This window comes from Megalobrama amblycephala, linkage group LG11 (genome assembly GCF_018812025.1).
Source record: "Megalobrama amblycephala isolate DHTTF-2021 linkage group LG11, ASM1881202v1, whole genome shotgun sequence".
Taxonomy (NCBI): domain Eukaryota; kingdom Metazoa; phylum Chordata; class Actinopteri; order Cypriniformes; family Xenocyprididae; genus Megalobrama; species Megalobrama amblycephala.
The window spans coordinates 32621290-32637030 of record NC_063054.1 but is presented as its reverse complement, the minus strand read 5'-3'; the positions used below and the strand labels follow the sequence as shown (position 1 = coordinate 32637030).

General features: G+C 38.5%; 1 protein-coding gene across 1 annotated transcript; it reads right to left on the bottom strand.

Annotated features, from left to right (window-relative positions):
- Positions 1 to 112: 112 nt before the first annotated feature.
- LOC125278386 (DBH-like monooxygenase protein 2 homolog) lies at positions 113 to 13549 on the bottom strand. The gene is made up of 13 exons (XM_048207511.1): positions 13244 to 13549; positions 12456 to 12602; positions 10815 to 10967; positions 10150 to 10233; positions 9907 to 10062; positions 9671 to 9773; positions 9410 to 9576; positions 9233 to 9321; positions 1667 to 1763; positions 1388 to 1447; positions 1169 to 1299; positions 972 to 1080; positions 113 to 889 (listed from the first exon to the last, which is right to left on the bottom strand). Exons 1-13 carry the CDS (start codon positions 13508 to 13510, stop codon positions 749 to 751), a joined length of 1704 nt encoding a protein of 567 aa, XP_048063468.1. The 5' UTR covers positions 13511 to 13549; the 3' UTR covers positions 113 to 748.
- Positions 13550 to 15741: the final 2192 nt, after the last annotated feature.

Here is a 15741-nt window from a genome sequence, read left to right as displayed (position 1 = left end):
AAAAATTAACATGGGATGCTGAGACCGGGGCTAGTTGTCACACTCATATTTCTCGACTACAAAAAACAATTGTACATTATATTGATATTGAACAACATTTCAATAAAAATCCTTTATTTTTAAAATATAATTTTATTATTTTAATTAATATTATTTTTCCTTTAAATATCAGAACAGTTATAGCCTACCCAGTTTTCTACTTTGCCCCACAAAAATCACAAGGAATTTCAAATCAAAAATTGAAAACATGTTAGAAAATGTTAAAACCAAGCCATTTTAAGCATGTTTGAATTAATCAATACAAAACACAAAATAATGAAACAAATAATCAAACAGCAAAATGTCATATAAAACTTTTTTTAAAAATGACAAATTTTGTCATTGAAAAAATATTCTCAATGTATGTCAACAACATGAATGCATGTAATTTATTTATTAAAATGTATGTCAGTGTAGTTTTATTGTGTTAGCTTATTTAACATGCGCTGAAAAGGATATATTAGAAACATTTATATTGAATATAGAATTTTTCATTACCCTTTAAGATTTTATTAATATGATTATTTTTAGGTCTGAAAACCACACTTTTGACATTCCCTGATGTGAAAAGTAAATTTTGTAGGATTGTCTTCTGGTTGTAATTGAGGGTGGAGCTGCCTGGAGCTTCTGATCTAGATTGGTTGTCTTTTAATCACAGACAATGAAAGAACAACAGGTTGCATCAGGTTTAGTATTTTGCATGAACATTTCATGAAGAAGTCCAATGCACTGCCAAACAGAGGAGCATCGATATCAAAGCAAGACTTTTGATGGCACAACCGCTCATGCAGGGTGCAGGTGGGATGACTTTGAGATCAGGAATCGTCCCTGTTTTGCGTGATATGTTTGTCTGGAAAAACACATTAACAACACTGTTAGGCAACTTAGACAAATGAGAGATTGATGCATGTTGTGGAGGTGTGGACACTTACAAATGAATCAGCAATTATGACAAGCTGATCGATTCTCTTCAGTGTTTGCTGGTATTGATTGATAGATGTGTCATTCCAAGTCATGTTGTTCATCATGTTGCGCCAAGCACTGCAATTATCAAAGCCATAGTCATTATTAGGAATAAATGCATTCATGAATCACATTCGGGTGACACTAGTGTTTATAAGTTAATTACTTTAGACTTGGTGATCCCATCTCAGATCTTAAAGTAGTTACATTAGGGAAGCTCATACAGCCGCTCAGATTCATAGCTGGATAGTAGAAGAGGAAGGCCAAACACATCTCTTCTGATGTCGAGAGCCCCCCCTGTGGGCAGACAAAAAATGGCATTTTACTGTAAAGAAGTTGTTTAAATGTGAAGCTGCATAAAGAAAAGTTACATATTTGTACCAACCCATGTGAGTGTGGTGCGGTTTTCAGTATTATAAGTGCACTCCACCAGCAATTTGTCACCCTGAAAGAGAAAAAGGTTGTTTTATTCTACTTAATACTACCAATTATGCATTAGTAATCCAAACCTTCTTTAGACAAGGCAAGACCATAGTTTTTGGCTTGACTAACATAAGTGTTATGTATGGCAATGTGCATCGCATATATTTGATACAGGATTGAAATCCCTGTAAAGTGAGCTAAATGTTAAGTTGTTCAATTATTTAAATCATTTCACACTCACCAATTTCACTGTCTTAGTTTTGCCCAAGTTTGTCACATCCTGGTATTCGAAATCATAGTTTTCATCCACAGCTAAGAAATCGATCTGTTTTCCTCCTCTGAAATAGACAACAACATACTTAACATGTTTTGTTTTTTTCCTTCAGACATTTTGAGCAGTGAAAGACCATGGAGGGCTTTGAACGTGATAAGAAGTATCTTGCATTGAATACGAAAGCATGCGTGTAACCAATGTAGTCTGTGTAGAATAGGAGTAATGTGGGAATTTTTTTGGTATATGTGACAACCCTTTTCTGAAGGAAAGTTCTGAATATATTGGATTGTATTTATTGTTGTGTTGGGTAAGTCATAGAGAATTACAGTAATCAAGCCGAAAAGTAATGAAAGCATGAACTAAGGTCTCAGCATCATTGATATTTAAAAACGGATGTAAACGAGCCAAATTACGGAAGTAAAAGACTTTGGAGAGTTGGTGAGTGAGGAAATGTAAGGAAGGAAGGAGAGTTGAGAATCGAAGATTATACTAGGGCTGCATGAGTTATCGCGATAAAATCGCACGCGATTTGACAAAGGCTGAGATTATTTTATGCACAGCTTGTCAGAGCTGCACGGCTCTGTGATCAGTAGTAAATGCTTCTCCATCTGAAAGCCAGAGGGCGCTCTCATGCAGAAAATCAAAATATGCCCTGCCGCAGAAGTAGATAACACGAGTCATATCGCTGAGGCTGAATAAACAGATGATTGAAACGCTCTGATTGATTAAACATGACTAATAAACACACGGCTGCCTTGTTCTGTGTAAGGCTACGTCCACACGAAGCCGGAGCTTACCCTAAACCGATGTTTTTTTTTTTTCCTTGTCTCAAAAAATATCTGTGTCCACACAAAACCACTGAAACGACTCAAAATGATGTAGTATACATGCCAGACCATTATGTGGCGCTGTAATTCTGTCACAGAAATGCACTTAAAGCAGCGAAGAAGACTCGGAGCATGCGCATAAGCCTTGCGTGCTGAATACAAACTATAGTAAAGCTTAGAAATACCGCTTTATTTTGGCTCAGTATCATCTGCAGCATGAACACAAGCATCTAGAGTCTGCTATTGCTGTTGTTGGTGCTGTTTTGTGCTGTTAGCGCCGTCTGACTAGGGTCGACACGTGGGATGATGACATCATTGTTTCAGAAAATATACGGATGGCCCCGTCCACACGAAAACGCAAAGACAGCGTTTTCAAATTTATCCACTCTGGGACCCGGTTTCAAAAAATAGCGGTTTCACCTTTCGAAAACGCCGGATCCGTGTGGACGAAACGCCTATCCGATAAAAAATTTGTGCATATTCACAGAAACGCGTCTCCATGTGGACGGGGCCTAAGAATCCACATCATCTCACAGAAGGATGCTCAACTGTCGTTATGAAGTGAGTTTGGAGTAAAAACATGTTATTAAATGTTGTCTTTTGTTGGACAAGATGTTAATAAATGCTTCTCATGTCTGGAAAGATGTTTGATGTACATTATTAGCGACTCAAACTCGCAGTGCTTTCAGATGGATTAGCATTTGGAGCCATACTTCATTGACAAGCTGTGCATAAAAAAATAATTGCGCAAAGAATCGCGTTTAAACGATAATTACGTTTAATGTTATTTTCTGTATTGTGCGATAAATCGTGCAGCCCTAGATTATACCTAGGTTTTTAAACACAGACTCCAGCGATATTAATATTACAGAAACGGGATGTAATTTGAGGAGAACCAACAAGAGGTAGATCTGTTTTTCAGAGAAAATTACTGATCATCTTTGCATTTATGTCATCAATACAAGCTGATATGGATTTGGTGGGGTAAGGAGCAGTGCGTTGAGAACATATGTAAAGTTAGGTGTCATTTGCGTAGCAATGGACGTTAGAGCCATGTTACCAAATGGAAATATGTAGATGATGAAAAGTAAAGGCCCAAGAACAGAGCCCTGGGGAACACCATGTGAGACAGGGGCAGTAGGGGACTTAGCCTGGCGGATAGAGATGTAATGCCGATGGTCAGACAGGTAGGAAGTGAACCAGGATAGGGCAGTTCCAGAGATACCAAGAACAGAGACTCATGAAATGAAAATACTGTGAGAGATTGTGTCAAATGCAGAGGAAAGTTCTAATAGAATTAAAACGCAGATAAAGCCTGAGTCAATGGCTACAAGGAGATCATTGAGAACCCTAACAGGGTTCCCGCGGGGTCTTAAAAAGTCTTAAAAAGTCTAAAATTCTGAACTTTAAATTTAAGGCCTTAAAAAGTCTTAAAAATGGCCAGATTTTCATCCGAGGTCTTAAATTTCATTTAGTCAGGTCTAAAATTTTTTTTTACCCATTTCCAGAAACATTACCTGCTGAAAGTTATTACAAAGTAGCAAAAAAGTGGCGAGACGTAGTTCTTTCTGGGGTAACTACAAATCCTGTGATAAATGCAATACCTGCCCGCGAAATACGTTTGCGTCTCCTCAGAGTTACTTTCAACGAGACATGGCTAATCACAGCGATTTCTGCTGTTGGTTACAAGCGGTACCCAGCTCCATGTACGAGGCTCACTGCAAACTTTGCAAAAAAAAAAAAAAATCAATCGGGTACTCTGGGTGTGAAGGCACTGGAGTCACACGCCAGAGCGGAGAAACACAAGCTAGCCGCAAAATGCCTTCAGCGGACTCGGCCAATTAGCCTCACCGCTGCCGTCGTCCTCCTCAATGCCTGGTCCCTCCAGTCTCCAGCGCAATATCATCGCAGCTCCGTCGAACAACCTTCGGGGAACTTTTGGATCGACTGACACATCGAAAGCCGAGGTGCTTTGGATACTACACACGGTGACTAAACGCCACTCATTTAATAGCAACAGTGAGATTGGCTATCTCTTCCAAGTGATGTTCCCTGATTCAGTATTCTCGAAGACGTACTGCGGGCCCAACAAGATCACTTGTGTGGCGAGATTTGGATTGGAGGAGTTTATAAAGGGGGAATTGATTCGTACTCTTACCGGGCCATATGTCGTAATGTTCAATGAAAGCCACCAGGACCAAGCAGCTTGACGTCCACATTCGTTTCTGGAACAATGGAATTGTTAAATCGAGGTACCTGGGCTCACAGTTCATGGGACAGTGCGGGACACACACACACACACACAAATCAGATAATGTTAGATAGATAGATAGATAGATAGATAGATAGATAGATAGATAGATAGATAGATAGATAGATAGATAGATACTCTAATTATCCCGAGGTAAGTATCTATCTAACATGGATTATCTGGTGTGTGTGTGTGCGCTACATTGGTTGTTACCTGGGTTGGAGTAGCCTGTTCAATCTCTATTAGGCTATTAATATTCTGTTTTGTAATGTAAATAAATATGAGATGAAATCTATTCTATTTGAGGGCAAGTTTGTTTTAGCCTATTTTCATTTGGGCCTAAGGTTTTGGGCATTTGGCACATTGTGTGTGGAAGGTTACTAATGTGATTGCTTTATCTGTAAATTAAATTAATGCTTTTTCAATGACTGAATTCATTGAAATAAAATGATTTTTTCAGAATTTCTTTGATTTGAATATTTTTTGGTAGTGCGTCGTGTAGGTCTTAAATTTCAATCTTTATGGTCTTAAAATGTCTTAAAAAGGTCTTAAATTTGACTTACTGAAACCTGCATGAACCCTGCCTAAGAACTGCTGTCTCAGTGCTGCGGAGAGTGCGAAAGCCAGATTGGAAACATTCATAGACGCTATGAGATGACAAATAGGTTTGAAGTTGAGCAGCGATCACTTTCTCAGGCAGCTTCGAAAGAAACAGAAGATTTAAGATTGGTCTATAATTGGCCATGTCATGTTCAAGATGACAGGAAGACCCGTTTGATTTCTTGATTAACTCAGAGATGGAAGCAGGGGTTCGAGGGTCAGAGTCAGCGAAAGTACCAGGTGTGAGAGCAGAAGAGAGGAAAGGAGAGGTCATAGGCGGGTGAGGTCATTTTAGGTTGAGAAGATGCATTACTAATAAGGGTAGAGTTAGTAACTAGAGCTTGCAGTATTTAAAGCAGATTTGTATAAATGAAGCATTAAGGTGCACAGTCAAACCGGTTTTCCTGTAAACGTGTTCAAGGCGATGACCAGCAGTTTTCAGGTCGCGAAGTGCCAGGGGTAAACCAGGGAGACGTATCTACTTTTAAGGGTGCGTGAATATCAAGGGCAGTGGAAACAGAGGTATTATATTTGACAAGGATAATCTCAAGGGAGCTAGTGTTCAGTAATGTCAGAGGGATGTGTTTGTACAGATTCAGAAAAGAGTAATGGAAAAATAGAATTGAGGTTACGGTATAATATGGTGGATTTCAGCCTAAGGCGGGGAAGAGGCATTTCACAGATTAGTTTGATGAAAAGGTGATCAGACAGTCCAGTCTGAGAGCCAAGCACGGAAACATTACGTAGACCAGCAGTGTGAAGTCTAGTGTATGACCTTTTGAGTGGGTAGTAAAATTGACATGCTGTACAAGATTAACACTGACATGAGTTCACAACATTCTGTACAATCACTAACAAGTATTGAAATCACCAAGCAAGGAGACATGGCACAGGTAAGAGTTAATAGTTCATGCTGTTCACTGAAAAAATTATACATTGATTTGGGTGGACGATACAAGAGAACCACAAGCATCGCAGATGTACCAGAAATTTTCAAAGGTTAAAGTCACATAAAAGTCAGTAGTCTTGACTAATTGTCAAATGAGGTTTGGCTAGGTAGCTTTATCCAGAGGGATTGAGGAGATTTAGGTGGAGATAGTAATTAAGAGATTTCCATGTTTCAGTGAGTAGTATGAAGTCAAGGTTTTTCTCAGTTGGTAACACGCAAAGCACAGCCTTATCCGTGAGAGACAATTAAACAGCGCAATTACAGGATGTAATGCACAGTCATTGTATATAGTTAGGTTAGTCAGAGACGGATCACAGGATACAATAATTAAAGAGGTAAGATTTCTTCCACGGTGAGTAGAAGCAGCATGTGATTTGTGCCAGGGGGGAAGTAGTTCTACCCATTGTTTCTGGAAAACCATAGAAGAAATTGGTCATGTGACCACATAATTTAGAAAAGCCATCCATTTTATTCATCCTCCAAAGAAGAGAGACACATGGCATGAGTGGAAAGCACATTTTTGTTAAAAAAAACTGTTTTTTCCCTTTCAAAGTAAAATTTCTATGATCGAGGTTTTTTGATTGTAGTGTCTGAACAATTATAGATAAGTTTGAAAACATTTCACACATGTTTTAGTGCTTCAGCAGGCTACACAATGAGTCTATACAGTTAGCATGATGTTAGCTCTTAACTGCTGGATCATGCTAGTTTTTCAAACTTGTGGGTCCAGGGTGATTTGTGCCAGAGGGCCTGGGTTAAGTTGTGCCAGTGGCACAACTCACCCCCATGTATGATTATTTTCAACATATTATTAATTTGTAATTGTACATTGCACTCTTACATTTTAGCAGTTAAACTATGTGACATTCTTGATTTTAGACCAAAACCCATCATGCCACGCACTTATAAAACACACTTTCTGAAGATGAAATGGTCCAATGTTGTGCAAAAGGCATGAAAATAACTAATATTGTGTGAAAACTGAATGGAGATTATCGAATTATCATAAGATTTGTGAGTGATTTAGAGCACAGCAGAACTCAGTCAGATAAAGGCTTATTAATGAAAGTTCCTGTCAAAAAAAATTAATTGTATTAAAAGGGCAGCTATAAAAAAAGCCAGTGTTTAGCAGCAAACAGGTATTTTCATCTTCAGAAAGATCTTTCTTCCTCCCCATTTTGCACGAAAACTGTGACTTGCTTAATAATGTGGAACAACCTCTAAGTAGGGTTTCCATAGACCTGGCAAATTATTTTGTCTGAGATTGATACCAGTTATCTAAAAAAGACATGGATAAATAAACAAACAAACATTTTCTTAGAAAAACTAAAATCTGAATGTTTATTCTACTGAAATCTTACTGATATGTCACTTGCATAATAATTTGGAACATGGCGTATTCGTATGTTATTATAATTGACAGACAGCGTTCTGTGTATGTCAACAGGCATCTATTGCCAAAGCCTTTTTGCCTGAACTGATTCACAAATATCATATATTGTGTATTTAAGTTTTTTGTGTTTTCCCAAAAACTACAAAATATGACTTAGCCTATTCCAACAGTTTAATAGGGTGACAATATTTAAATAAACCTTAAATGAGTAATTTTGTATTGAATTTGTCTTGATTTCATATAGCATTACAGTTCATAATATTAAAATGTTCTGTTTTACTTCAGAAATGACAGGCACAAATTACCCCTACGTATTCTCCCCAAAGGCACAACTTACCCCGCACCAGGGGCAAGTTGTGCCACGAGACCACTTTTTTTCCAAAAGCTATATTTCTGAAACAATTTATTTCAGATCCAAAGTTATTGTTCTCAGGCATGCACCACATCCTGAAATATATTTACATTCTTAAGTTGAAGGCATTACTGCCATGGCCTCACTTTAAAGTCACTTTCCACTTTCACCCCACTTTCCCCTAATAGTGGATATCCGAGTGGTTAGACCAGATAGACGGAATAGCTGAGGGTGATAGGCAGCGCGATGAGAAATGGTGCCAACAGGAACGATGAACATAACGCAGTTGCCTAGCAATCCCAAGCTCCCAGCAGAGCCTGTATGTAGTCGTATCGAGACTGGGATGAGATTTCAGGCTACGTGGTTGGATTAGCGAGTAAATGAGCATGGCATCATCGCAGCTGAATAATAAGCCCAGGGTGACCTCTAACCTCAAGAATTCACGAACGCAGAAGCGTAAAGGATAGATGAAAACAAGATGCCTGTCACAAATTAGAAATTTAAAACAAGAAGTTTTAAAGAAAAAATATCTGAGGATTTTATTATAAGACAAGAGGAGCTACGTCCTACGTCGGGTCAGAGGTCACCTTTCTGCTGGAACTTGACTCGTGAACACGTGTATGGCCATTGCTGAAAAACAGTGATTATAGTTTATAAAGTTTTAAATATGGATATTTTTCTTACAAAAACCCATCGCTTCACTTCAGAAGGCCCTTATTAACCCACTGGAGTCGTATGGATTACTTTTATGATGGATGGATGCACTTTTTGGAGCTTCGAAAACTATTCAATGCCATTACGAAGCTGGGAAGAGCCAGGATATTATTTAATATAACTGATTGTGTTCAGCTGAAAGAAGAAAGTCATATACACCTAGGATGGATTGAGGGTAAGTAAATTATGGGATAATTTTCATATTTGGGTGGCTATTCCTTTTTTTGTTTTTTGAAAAAAAAAAAATTTTATTGTTATTTTTTTTTTTGTAATTTACATAAAAACAAAAGTTATTATTATTATATGGAACAAAGCAGCATGAATATTCTGCTTAACATCTCCTGTCTTCCACAGAAGAAGGAAAAGCACACAGGTTTGGAATGACATGAGTGTGAGTAAATGATTTTTCATTTTGATTTTCCGGTGAACCTTAAGTCAGTTATTTACCTGAAGTGTCCGACTCGTACCTTCCGTCCAGCCAAGTGTGTGTGCATCATCAGAGAGAACACCTGAAGATCATGTGGCGTCTCCAGAACCTGTAGAGCACAGAGCACAACAGATCATCCAGTCATCTGCTGAATCTCCCTTTGACTGTGAGAATGTGAGAAGCTAACACATGCATACCTGTGGAATATAAGCAGTGTCACACAGGCCGTATGTGAGGAAGGATTTGGCTTTGGGTGGGATGGCGTACCCAGGGGCCACTACAAGCCCTGTCCCTAAAACTGCTGCATCATGCTGACGGAGTTCGGATGTGTAGTAGAATCGCAGACCTGAGTTATCAACTCGACCTGTGTAGAGAGGAAAGTATTGTTTAATCATGTCAAAAGACTTAAAATATTCATCAAATATGATATTTTACATTGTAAACCTCTACTGACTGACCTGCACTTTTATTTGGGTTGTTGTAATGCACTTCAAGCCTGTAGAAAACATCACCAACATTTCCTCCAATTGGAAGTCCTGCCATCTCAGGGAGTTCAAAATCCTGAAAGAAAGGGATATGAAACTAAAATATTTTTGATCGCTCATAGGACCCACAAATGTTCCATATTAGTCATTTAAAAACGAGAAAATATAACCAAGAGATGAAAATGTTTGATTTCTGAACAGATACTGACCCCTCCGCCAACTCCCCACACTGCAGTGGTCTCCATACACAAATCACCCTTCAACTTTGTGTAACATTCTGCTTCAGACGGCTCCGTCACACTCGGCGGGCAGCGGTACAGCAGCAGATGATGCACGAGGTCGAAGTTTGTGATAAACGGCTCAATCTGGAGAGAATTCAATTAAGTCAGACTCAGCGGTGAAAAGTATCGACAGATGGCTGGATAGATCGTGTGTGAAATTCATAGACTCACGCGATAAATGTGCTGTTTGCGATCAAAAGTCGGGGCTTTCATGATCTTGCAGTGATAGTAGGTTTGTTTGTCTGGTACAGTGAACTGAAATGATCATAAATATCATTAACATGTAAAGTGAAAGTTCCCACAATAGGCATTTTAAATCATAGAGCATCATGGGGGAATTCACTAAGAATGAACCACTGATAGTCGTGTTGACTTGTTTGTGCTTTCTATTTCTATTGTTTTAGCACCCAGTTCAATAAAGATATTATGCAAATCAGATAACTGCATACTCGCATGTCCAAAAACGTTAGGAAGGTCAATATTTTTTTTATTTTTTTTTACTTGAAGCAAATGTTTTTTCCATTTATTTTCTTGTGGAAGTGCACCAGAATGCTTAGTTTATATGTTAAAATCACAAAAAATTTCTCCTGAGCGAGGATGCCCCCAGACCCCCCTGCTACTATTTACTTTCAATACATGTCACCTTTTTCACCACTTTGGAGTTTGCAGGTATGGACAAAGGTCATTCATGGGTTCAATTCCAAGGGAATTAATGTGTGTGCCAATTGCATATATATATGCACATTTTCTCAATAACCAAAACACTTGTTCTAAACAGGCAGGATGTAAGACTGACTAAAATAAATAAGGCAAAATAAAAATTAAAAATCTCTTACATTGACCATAGTCATGTCGAAATACTTGCTGTTTGGAGGGTTGACACGAGGCATGTACTTCAACAGGTTCACCTCCTTCGTTCCCCTTCGGTTACTATGGTACACGATGTCATCGCTCTGTCCGTACGCATAGATCAGCTTCATGGGAAGATTCTTATCATGCAATAAAACAAAACAGACATCTGATCCACAGATAGCAGCTGGAAAATCTGAACTGAAAAATGAGACACTCTTTAGCTAGTAGTTCGGATCTAGACTTCTAGACTACGCTATTATGGTGAAACATTGAGAATTAATATTTTTAGAAAGGAATGTTGAGATGAACTCAACAAAAAAAGGTGCATGACTGTCAAAAAAGTACATTTCTGTTGAATTTTGATGGAGCAACAGAATTTATGTGAACAAATATATACAACAAAAACATGAACAAAACCTACAACATGAACAAAAACTATATTATTATGTTATACAGTCATGTGCAAAAGAAGGGACACCCTCATCCACAGATACCAGCTGGAAAGTCTGAACTGAAAAATGAGACACTCTTTAGCTAGTAGTTCGGATCTAGACTTCAGGGTTTCTGAGTTCAGTTGGACAGTACATCACATAAGCAGCTTTAGATTAAGAACAATTGAGAGTCCCTAAACAAACAGGATTGGTACAAATTTCCTGGTCCCAGTGTGGATTTCCAGTATGAGAGTGAAAGGTACCTGAAAGAGGATACCCACGGCACTCTTAAGGTCTTACATTGCGGGGTTTTATCAATGCCGTAGTTCCTTCTTTTACATTGTTTTCTGGATAATGAGTACATAATAAAAGGGGAGAGTGAAACCAACGGTGTTATGAGTACTTTTCTTTGTAGCCGCATCACAGTTCGTAGATTGCACACATGCCTCAAGTGTAATTTAGCAGAAAAAGGGATAACAAATTCAATAAGTAGGTGTTCTGTTTATCATTAGACCAGTTCCAGGAACGAACAGTACATTTTTCCTACCTGCTCATTGTACTGTGGGTGTCAGGTAGAACGTGTTCTGGCATCATTTGTTGCTTGGATATTTGTTCAACTACCAAAACCTTAACTTTTTAATCTACCAAAACCTTAACAATTTTAATCTCTAAAAAATGTTGAGATATTATTAAAGTCTCTAATCTTATCTACTCCCCAATTCTTACATTTTGATAGGTAGATAGAGGTAGATGTCTTTGAAAGAAATCTCTTCTGCTCACCAAGGCTGCATTTGCTTGATCAAAAATGCAATAAAAACATATAGTAATATTGTGAAATATTAATGTAACGTAAAATAACTGTTTTCTATTTTTATATATTACAAAATGTAATTTAGTCCTGTGATTCAAAGCTGAATTTTCAGCATCATGACTCCAGTCTTCAGTAATATGCTGATTTGCTGAAACATTTTTTTTATTATAGCTGAAAACTGTTGTGCTGCTTAATATTTTAGTGCAAACTGTGATACGTTTTCTTTGATGAATAGAAAGACCATTCATTGATTTGAAATAGAAATCTTTTGTAGCATTATAAATGTCTTTAAAGTCCCTTTTGATCAATTTCATGCGTCCTTGCTGAATAAAAGTATTAATGTCTTTCAAAACATGGTAGTGTGAGAATGTTCCAGGACTCACAGTGATGGGTAAATCATTTTCATCACAAGACTCAGTGGACCTCTGGAACTTCATGACTGTTTTCCCGTCAGACTCGGTTAGAGACAGGAGTTTGTAGTTCTGTTGCTGGTCAACCGTTGGCATTGAATTCCCCCCAGCATGACGGTCCTGAACAACATGAAAAATTGTGGACATTTTTACATATGTTTGTGTGACATTTGCTTCATAATTTGTTTACATATAACCAACTAACTGGAAATATCCAGTTAAATGGCCAAAACACTGACACTTTTAAGTTTATATAAAATTATATATTTAAAAAATATATATGTTTGTAGAAACAGTTTTCACTCAGAAATTTCTAGTAATTTTCACAATTAATTACAAAGAAACAGCAAGTAACACGTTGGATTAAACATACAATTTTGAAGTAGAAAGACTGAAATTACATTTTATTGTAAAAGGTACCACACTACTTGTTTTATTTACAAATTCAAAAAATAAATAATTTTAAATAGTTCCTTAAATTCTTTCTCAGACATTGTCAAATGTATTAATGATCTCACAAGAATGTATTAGCTAAATATGAAATACATATCAGAATAAAGAATATAAAATTAGTTGTAACTCAACAGCTGACTCATTGACAGTTATCAGTCTCAGTCTTTGATAATGTGAAAGACTAAGAAACAGAGATATAAGAATTTATATTATATATGAACTAAATATGAAATAAATATATGAATCAGAATTAAAAATGTAAACGTAACCACTGTGAGTTTGACACCAGTGTCAGTCTTTGAGTTTACCGTGAAGTAACTGCCTTTCGGTCCAACTCCTCCGATGACAATATCGGCTCCAGTCATTCCTCCTTTGGGGCTGAAGCCAAAACCGACCCAGCCGCTGGTGTTGACAGTGAGCTCGAACAAGATGGTGCCCTGGATCTCATCAAAGCCCCACTTCAGCCGCACATTGTGCTCGGGGTCCAGGTGTTCAGAGAAAGGCAGAAGAGGGTCTTCCTGAGCACAGGACCACTGGACAGAAAGCAAGAGCAGGACAAGAGAAAACTGGCCCATGTTACCTTTTCAGTGTACATAAAACTGCTCTGTAGTGCACTGTAACAGCCCTTTTTGTTAGCGGTCTGTAACACCCCCCCCCCCCCCCCCCCCCCTCCCCTCCCCTCACCTGAGTCAAAGTTCCCCTCCTCTCACTCAGGTCTGGTGAATCAGGTTCCACATCACCTGATGTTGCTCTATTATTGTAAAACACTGAGCATGATTATTATTAGAAAGGAATGTTCAGCTGAACTCAACAAAAAAAGGTGCATGACTGTCAAAAAAGGAATTAAGAGTGTAAGTAACAGTCAGGAGATGCTAATCAAATGCCTTTGATTAACTGATCAGCAAGTGTGACCTACTCTATAAAAGCAGAAGTTTTGGCATTTTGCTGGTCTAGAGCATTTAGATGTGTGTTAACACAATGCCAAGGAGGAAAGACATCGGCAATAATCTTAGAGAAGAGACTGAGCTGTTTGTCTGTTTTTGTCTTATTAAAATGTGTTTTTTTACATCTTACACACTTTAGCTGGACTTCAGCTGTACAGTTCATTTTATGATTGTCGCTGGTGCGCAGAGGTGGTGTGCCCCGCTATGCCGCTTGTTGGGTGTTTCATCTTGCCTACCTGAACCCGCTGACCTGCCTACCTGGCGGTGTTTGTGGTGTGGATGCTGCGGATGGAATATCTGCGTGCCCGAGGGAGTTTTTTTGTGTCATGGTGGACGTCGTATGTTGAGTTTTCCCACTTGCTGTTTAGGGTCTGCTTTGCACTCAATTGGGCTCTGTGAAGGATGTCAATTTTTCCTCTCGAGTGTTCCCGTTTGCTGCTTGAGGTCTTGGAGTTTGCAGTTGTTTGGACTCTGTGGTTCGAACTTCGAGGCTTAGTTGGACACGGTTTGCTTGGTGTGCCGCTCCACGGGGGACTACTCTGGGAGCTGCATTTTTATTCTACTGCTTCTGTTGCATGGACTTTTAGTCAAATAATTTTATCTGTCTCACTCCGGACTATGCATTTGATTCCAATACCGTGATTATCTGTGATGTTTGATTTGTATGCTGTATTGTTTATTTGTATTGTATACTGTGCCTTGAGCTCTGGAAAAGTGCTGTATAAATTAAACGTATTATTATTATTATTAGTAGTAGTCGTAGTAGTATTAATTGTTGCTGCCATTAATCTGGGAAGGGTTATATGGTCAAACAATTTGAAGTCCATCTTTATACAGTGTGGAAGATTATTCAAATGGAAAACATTCAAGAGAGTTGCCAATCTTCCCAGGATTGGACATCCCAGCAAATTCACCCCAAGTTCAGACTGTGCACTGCTCAGAGAAATTGCAAAACACCCAAGAGCTACATCTCAGACTCTACAGGCCTCAGTTGGCATGTTAAATGTTAAAGCTCATGACTATTAGAAAAAAGACTGGACAAGTATGGCATGTTTGGAAGGGTTACCAGGAGAAAGCTTCTTCTTTCTAAAAAGAACATGGCAGCATGGCTTAGGTTTGCAAAGTTGTCAATACATTGCAGATGTAAAGGATTTTTGATATCTTAAATACTGTTTTCATGGCAACACATCAAACTTTTATAATATTCTTGGGTGTTTTTGAGGCTTTTAGCATGCTTCATATAGCATGAAACTTACACACGTCAAAGTTGTCGGTCAGTAGACATTGGAGAAGCCTTAGAAATAGGCGGGGGAGAAGGGGGTCTATAGTGCCACCTTTTGGCAAAAGTTTGGGGGTTTGACTTACCTTAAGTCCACAAACTCGGTACATATATTGTTCTCCTCAAGCTGGAGAACTTTCTAGTTTACAGTCATTAGCTCCAAACGACAGGAAGTCAGATATTTTGGTTTGAATGTCGAGTTTTGTGTTTTAATGCTAATTGTGAGCCATTAGCATCAAGAAAAAGGGAAACGGGAAGAAAAGGGAAATGGGAAGAAATCTTGGCCAACTGAAAAGTATGAACATGAAAAGTATGAGCATGTACAGCACTCAATACTTAGTTGGGGCTCCTTTTGCCTGAATTACTGCAGCAATGCGGTGTGGCATGGAGTCGATCAGTCTGTGGCACTGCTCAGGTGTTATGAGAGCCCAGGTTGCTCTGATAGTGGCCTTCAGCTTTTCTGCATTGTTGGGTCTGGCATATCGCATCTTCCTCTTCACAATACCCCATAGATTTTCTATGGGGTTAAGGTCAGGTGAGTTTGCTGGCCAATTAAGAACAGGGATACCATGGTCCTTAAACC